The 7,802-nt window shown below is 44.7% G+C and overlaps 1 protein-coding gene across 2 annotated transcripts in view; it reads left to right on the forward strand.

Moving 5' to 3' along the window:
* LOC135900257 (retinal guanylyl cyclase 1-like) overlaps positions 1-7,802 on the forward strand; it is a 223,465-nt gene that overhangs the window by 212,544 nt on the left and 3,119 nt on the right. The window contains exons 16-19 of one of the 2 annotated variants that reach the window (XM_070531931.1): positions 1,356-1,454; positions 2,618-2,709; positions 5,187-5,269; positions 6,549-6,563. In XM_070531931.1, coding sequence (XP_070388032.1) covers positions 1,356-1,454; positions 2,618-2,709; positions 5,187-5,269; positions 6,549-6,563 — 289 coding nt within the window. Of the gene's footprint in view, positions 1-1,355; positions 1,455-2,617; positions 2,710-5,186; positions 5,270-6,499; positions 6,564-7,802 lie in introns of both variants that reach the window. The other variant, XM_065429687.2, reaches the window with a different exon arrangement.

Genomic DNA, 7,802 nt, shown 5'->3' on the forward strand with positions numbered 1-7,802 from the left:
CCTCCCCTTCTCCCGCGCGGTTAACTAGGCCTCGCGCTAGGGAGTGGGTAACCTCGTTGAGGTTGGGGAGGTGCGGGTGGACGGTGCCTACATGAGCCGGGAACCAGACGAGTGTAACCTGATGGTCGGTTGAGCGGGGCGCTTGTTGCAAGATGCGCAAGGCTTGGTGTGAAATACGGCCGTTGATATAGTTGATAACGGCGGAGCGGGAGTCAGAGACGATGGTATGGCATGTTGGGTCTAGTGTGGCTAGCGCGATGGCCACTTCTTCAGCTTCCTCAGCGTGTGGGGTTACTAGGCTGATAGCATGGTGGAGAGAGCCTTCACGCATGGTGACTGCTGCAAAGCGGGTACCGTGGGGATACTCGGCGGCGTCGACGAAACTCACACCGTCGTGGCGAGTAAGGGATTTGGTGAGAACCGTGGCACGTGCTGTGCGACGTGCGTGGTTGTATTCGGGGTGCATATTTCTGGGGATAGGATCGGCGTGAATCCAAGCTCGTATGGTGGAGGGGATCTAGTGCTTATGGCCGTGTTGATGGTGGTAGGTGATACCGTGCGAGGTGAGGATATGGCGACCCGTCGCTGTGAGAGTGAGTCTCTCCAGCTGAGAGCGACGTTGGGCCTCGATGAGCTCGTCCAGTGTGTTGTGGACGCCTAGTTGAAGGAGGAGGTCAGTGCTGGTGCAACCGGGAGGCCGAGGACTTGTTTATAGACACCGCGTATAAGTATGTTGATCTTGGTGTGTTCAGCCTTGTACCAGTTTAGATACGCAGCAACGTAGGTGATGTGGCAAATTACGAATGACTGGATTAATCGGAGCAGATTCTCCTCTTTCATACCCCCACGGCGGTTGGAGACCCGCTTCAAAAGTCTCATGGTGTTGGCTGTATTCATCTTGATTTTGGCGAGGGCCATGTCATTCGCTCCGTTCGCCTCTATGAGCAAGCCGAGCACACGGATATTGGTGACTAGGGGTATGGAGCTCCCATCCATGAGATGAAGCGCAATGTCTTCGTAATGGCGTTTAGCGGTGGAGCATTTTGGACGGCGGCCACGGAGAGTTGACAAATAATTTATTAGAAAGTCAGAGAGGTCGACCCGAGCTAGTATGCTCTCTCCCGCTACTCTGCACAGGTGAAAAAATAAGGGGGACAAAAAAAGGGGAGTTATGTTAAAGAGTCTTATTGTATTGCACCTAACGGTGTTGTATGCTAAAACTCACTTTCCTTTCATCAAAAGCAGTGAAGCCACTTGTAGGTGTATTATGACTATTAAGTACGTGATTTGCATCTAAGCAATGAAAATCCAGCCTCGCCGCCGACGCCGGCATTTCGTTCTTCTCCCTTGTGCAGGAGCTGTTGTCGCAGGTGTGGTGGGTCTTACCATGCCGCGGTACTGCCTGTTCGGAGACACCGTCAACACAGCGTCCAGGATGGAGTCGACGGGGCGAGGTACGCTGTCGTACGACGTCGGTGCAAGTCAGCCATTAATCATTTAGGCTGCGTGGCACTGACATGCTGCATATATGAAAATACAGCTGGTATGTCATGACGCAAATTACAACCTGCAAGAGCGGACGGACGCATTAAATGAACGCTGAAGAGAAACGCTAAAGTGATCTAGCATGGTAGATTACTCGTGCAATACCTCCTCCAGATTTATTCGGTGTTGCGTATTAGCAAGCACGACGAAGCCGATCGTTCTTTTCTTTTCTTTTTTTAATTTCGCTCCAGAACAGCGCCAACATAGCGCCATTTATGCCGTCACAATGTTATCTGAAAGTTCGAGGTATTTTCACTTATTTCCGTCCGTTTCTTTTTCGCCAGAGAACGTCTGCGGAAGTTGCGGGATGAGGATTTTGTTCACTGTCGAGTGAAATGCAATGCGTTCTCATTAAACGCATTGCCTAGCTGCTACCAAATGCTGTCAAAACGCATGGGGTCATATTGGACTATTGCCGCAACTTTGGGCGTCGCCACCCGCCTTTAATTTATGCGCAGTTCACGGTAAAACTGATCTCTTTCCAATCGCAAACGCGTTATTTGACAATCTGTAACTCAACATAGTGCTTCCGTGTAATATCCATTGAACACTGTCCGTTTCTTTTTAGGCTATTCGCTACATTGAACAGCTCGTGTTGTGAAAAGCAGTGATTGTATGCATGTGCTCTCTCTCTCTCTCTCTCTCTCTCTCTCTCTCTCTCTATATATATATATATATATATATATATATATATATATATATATATATATATATATATATATATATATATATATATATATATATATATATATATATATATATATATATATATATATACACACATATATATGCTCTCCCTTTCTCTCTTTATATAATCTCCCTTTCTTAATATTGTTTTAATATCTCTCTCTCTTGAACAATAGTTTTCACCAAGTAACTTTAGACAACTTGCCCTAAAGAATTAACCTAATCGTTCGAAAGGAGATAAAAAAAAAGAACTCATAACACTAGAGTTGAAAATATTGCGACACTGGTGGCAGCAGCTACAGCACACTTTTGCGACGTCAAGCACTGCCTGCGGCTTCTCTATACGTCCATTGATTTAACCACATCTCACTCTCTCGCTCCGCAGCATACCGGATTCACATCAGCAAGACAACGGAGAGGAAGCTGCGACAAGCCGGCGGTTACTCTGTCAGGTACAGAGGGGAGATTGTGCTCAAGGTGAGTATCACCTCGGGGCGTCATCCACGTCACATGAAAGTTGTTACATCATACCAGAGTTCAAACTCCGCTTCAAATTCCGGGAATGTTGGAGAATCTTTGTTTAGAAAGCGGGAGGGAGGGGGTAATTGATTGACGCGTCGCCAGTGAATGACAACATAAATCGCGTTTTCACTCATCGCCTGCCAAGTGCGCTTGAAGTAGCAAAGGTTGTTGAAAAAAAGGGTGCTCACTGAAAATACTAATTATTTGTATATACTTACAATCTGGGTCCAGATCTTAATTTATTTTTGCGCTCATTGATTGATTGACTGAAGCCTTTATTTGAAATGATGGCCTGTGGCGGTAGATGGCGGTAGGGGTTAAGGTGACGGGAAGGATGCCTGCCTCCTTAGAGAAGGCAAGCAAGGCGTTAATTTTTTCTGGTGGCGTCTCCTTGCGGTGCGATCCAGTCGTCGTAAGACACTTGGACCGTGACGGCTCGGTGTGCTTATTTCTGAGGCTGGCTGTGGCAGGACAGGCACAGATCAGATGCTTGAGGTCGACGCTGGTGATCGCTAGGCAGTAGGGGCATCTCACGTGTGCTCCTTTCCAGCTGCTCAAAACATCTGGTGTGATGACTGCCTTGGCTCTTGCTTTTTGGACAAGAACCTGAGCTGCTCTCTGCTGGCGGCGTTCTGTAGGTAAATTTGTGTTTCGAAAATGACGCGGGGGTCAGCAGAACGTCGCGCCGGTCACTCTTCACTGTGTACGGGTTCTCAGAACGTGGAGCTTATTGATACTTCTTTAAGTGGTAGGATGAAAGAGCTCCAGTCACATGGAGCGTTTCCAGCATTTCTGTCTTCCGTATTGCTTCTTCGGGCAAATTAAGACGTTGTAAATATGAATTTTATGTTCATTTGGCACGTAAAGCACTCGTTCAAAGTGATAACCCCGTTTCTGTAGGCCAATTTCATTTTGTAGTGGAGAAAAAAAAATGCCATGCATCGCGTCTTGACCATCACGCTTTTCACGTCAGTGCGACTCCACGGATTCTAACGTAATTTCACGCATTTGTGCTTCTTCTTGCGCCAGAAAGTTGCAAATTTCCGTGCTTTGAGTCTTGCTTGTTTTTGAACGCAATCAAAGTGTTGTTTCCTGACGCGCACCTATGCAGCGCCGTGCAGATGCTGTTACAATCAATGACGTAACAGTGAGATTGTGCGGAGGCCTAAAGAGAGCGTCGAACACCGCATCCCGTTCTCGCATCCTCTATGGCTTGTAAATTCTCCACTCCCAATACGATTAACATAACTGGCCTCGTTGATGTATCTTTAAAAAAACATTTGCCTCTCTAAAGTTACACCGAAAACATCTGGGGCTTATTTCACAAAGATTTTCGTTCGTAAGTGCTGTTTCGCATTGGCGGATCGACTTCGCTAAATATGTGCCCAAAATCACAATTTACTTGTCTGCGTCTGCTCTTATGAACAGTTCTAACGTAAGCATCCACTGAACAGATTCTGATGAAGCTTCTTTCATTTAAAATGAGAGTTGAAATACTCTCACTGTCCTCAACAATAATTTTTGCGCACCGAAGCGAAAATATTTTATTTGAATATTTAAATAAATTTATATAATTCGCAGCAATTGCCAAAAATAATTTTTTTTCGTTGCAGAATCACGTGTACAATTATGCAAGTAAGCGAATAAAAGCATGCCACTCATGTCAGTGGCTTATGCCACTGACTTGTGCCATTGAATTGTGCTTAGAACATTCACAAAACTCACATAAAGAATGTAACCATTTCACCTAAGCTATAACCTAACACATCATATTTGTCCACATTGGACGATATAACCAGATACAGTTTGCAGAATTATATATCTTTTTGGTGCACAGTTACAAGCGAAATTGTGGGATTTTACATTCAATGACTTTATTTGCCCATTTCTGTCTATTTCTGTACATATCCGATGTTCTGAATCGAAATTCTAATTCCAACAGCCGGTAGGACTTAGCTAAATGTACCATATTTCATACAAATCGGTGTAGCGGTTGTATAGTGATATCATTTCTACATTTTGTGTGCATTTGAATAGGGAAACTTGAGTTTGGCCATAGCTGGAACCTTCTAGTAATTACACAACAAGACACACTTCTGTTCATTTGTGTGCTGAATTTTTCGCACAGCACATTTCCCAAAATAGGGGGCATCGCTCTTCACTAAAATGCTGAATAATGCGTGGCTGTAGTGCGTTATTGCTCGTGCTTTCGTGCATCCTTTTCCATCATATTTGCCGCACGAAACCAATAACTTCTGAACATTGCGGGAAAATCAGCTTGGTATTTTCCTAAAATGTCTACTGGCACTACAACACGTCCATTTCGTCGATCTTGCCTTCATCGGCTACGGAATAAAAGAAGTGTGTCGGTCGCTGTTCAGTAATGCTAACACTGTTATTTCTCTCTCTTGCGAACATTTCCCAAAATGCAGGGCCGCGGACGACAGCCGACGTATTGGCTGATAGGAAAGCAAGGCTTCAACAAGGCTCTGCCCGAGCCGCCTCAGGATGACGAGTAAGCGCAATTCTCTGTCCTTTTCATTTCTATCGTCCCGGCGCCATGTGTACATGCACGTACTGCGACGAAGGCGGCTGCACCCTGTTTTCTAATAACGTGTCGCCGGAGCAGAATGTGCAGCTGGCGTCAGCCAATCAGGAGCGCGGTCAAGCGAAATCACGTGTCACTCTGCCGCACGTCCCTCCACTTCGCAAAACTGTCGTTCCGTCTGGACTCTCCCCAGCGCCGTCTGGAGAGCCAGAGCGCGCCTCGTGTCTCTCACACTCCAGCGCCAGACGGCTCATTTGGATTGCTGTTTTAAGATGCACGCATAGAGACGTCAGACGCCAGAAGGCTAGTCATGCCAGAAGCAACTTACCCGATCATGATGGCGTTTTCGCGTCGCGCATAACGGCGAATGAACGCAAGAGAAGGCCGCCTTCTAATTCGGTTCTTTCTTTCTTGTACCTTCTCTTTTACTTTCTTTTATTCTTCTGCATACGCTTTTACGTGCTGATAAGGGTGGCACCGTGGAGGACGTTGTGCGGATATCGGCGCGTCTGCTGCGATGTCGTCGTTATAAGCGAATGGGTTCGAGCAAATATATAGCAGACGAGTGTGCTTGTCGTGAAGAGCTGTTTCCCCCTGTCAGCCCTCTCGAAGTCTTGCGCTTGCGATGAAAACGAATCATGTGTAAACACATCTTGTTCCTTTTTTGCGGCGTCTTGTCAGTGCGTCCGAGAATCGCTAAAGCTAAATCTGAGACGTTGCTTTTCTTGCTCTCTCGCTATCTCTTCTGTGTTTTATTACCTTTACTGGCGTGCCGACACCCTCCATTTCAGCTCAGCACAAGGGCAGCTCTGTGCGTCTATTATGAGCAGAGAAACTGAAACCCGAACAATGATAAATAAAGCTCGTGTTTTACGCAATTTTACTGGAGAATTCGAGGAATCGTGACAAGGCGTCACCATCAAATCGGTCGCGAAGCATGGATATATCGCCACAAACGTTCCTGTCGAGAATGAGTCGCGCTGATATGATTTGCAAGCATCCTGGTAATAGTGAAAAAGTTCAGTAACATCCTGGAGAATTGTTGACCTGCTTTTATATAGATCGTCTGCTTGCACATCGATTACGTTAGTGTAATCCGACTTGTAAGTTACCAACGGTGGCTTGCTGCTAAGCCAATCAAGCGCAGGAATTCAGTAGATTGTGCAACAATGTTTCCTCGTCCTTTGTCTCCTGCAGAAACAGAATGAAGATACTAACGTATCTTTTCTTGCTCATATGCTGCCAGTTGGAACAACCACGGGTGAGTTTATAGTTTCTCATCTCTTGCAATGGCGAGAGAAGAAAATGATGGCACCACATTTAAGTCACTTGAGTGACTCCATTGGGCTCGAGGGTTAGTCAAGGAAAAGTCGTCAATTTCAAAACAAGGAACGTGGAGAATCAATATGATAAAGAGAGTAACGGGACAAGAAAAGATGATGCCACATCCAGGCCTCTTGCATAACGTTATTCTAAAGCGTTTGCCCATAAAAGGAAAGCGTAGCACGGCGGGATAAAAGCAGTTGTCCCCGTGATACTTTAACAGTTTGACGACTGTACTTGTGCGCATGAGAATAAAACTGCTCTTTCTTTTTCTGGTTCTGTCCTTTAAGAGTTTTTTTTTTGTTCTTGCATAAATTGTTTATACCGAAAGTAAAGAAGGAACAGTTATGAGACTTCAGAGCTTGTTGGTACTGCAGTGCTATGTGTGTGTCTTTCTTTTTCATCTGTGCCTGTGTACTAGCTGAGCTACACCGGAAAACCTCCATTTTAAATAACGAAGCGTTTCTTTACTGCTTGTTTATGGTAAAGAGCCATTGACTAAAAGGTACATTTATGCAATCAAATAATTATTCTCGCGCTTCGCATCCACGTGCTCAATTTCAACGACATCTTTCTTTATTTCGTTCTTTCTTTCATACGGTCTTCATTTATTTAATTATCTTATTGATTTGTTTGTTTGTTTGTTTGTTTTTGTTTGTTTGTTTGTTTGTTTGTTTGTTTGTTTGTTTGTTTGTTTGTTTGTTTGTTTGTTTGTTTGTTTGTTTGTTTGTTTGTTTGTTTGTTTGTTTGTTTGTTTGTTTGTTTGTTTGTTTGTTTGTTTGTTTGTTTGTTTGTTTGTTTGTTTGTTTGTTTGTTTGTTTGTTTGTTTGTTTGTTTGTTTGTTTGTTTGTTTGTTTGTTTGTTATTTTTCTTGCAGGAATATTTTGTTGCGGACTAGTTGGTTCACGCTGAACAAGCAATCTCCTGCGCGAAATTCAACAAGGACAAAAAACAGTTAGGTATAGGACAACTCCGTGGGTGCAACAGAGCACAGCACAATGCGCAGAGAAAATACCGCCCTCGGTCCTATCTATCTTTCCGTCCTCCACGTTGGATTTCTCGCAGCACATTACTTCTTTTTCTTCTTCCCGCGCAACTCCACGCGAAAAAAAAAAAGAAAAAGCGTTTCCTTCTGTTGCTGGTTTTCTCACACTTCACGCCCTCGTGCCGCGAACAG

Source organism: Dermacentor albipictus, chromosome 1, assembly GCF_038994185.2.
Source record: "Dermacentor albipictus isolate Rhodes 1998 colony chromosome 1, USDA_Dalb.pri_finalv2, whole genome shotgun sequence".
Taxonomy (NCBI): Eukaryota; Metazoa; Arthropoda; class Arachnida; order Ixodida; family Ixodidae; genus Dermacentor; species Dermacentor albipictus.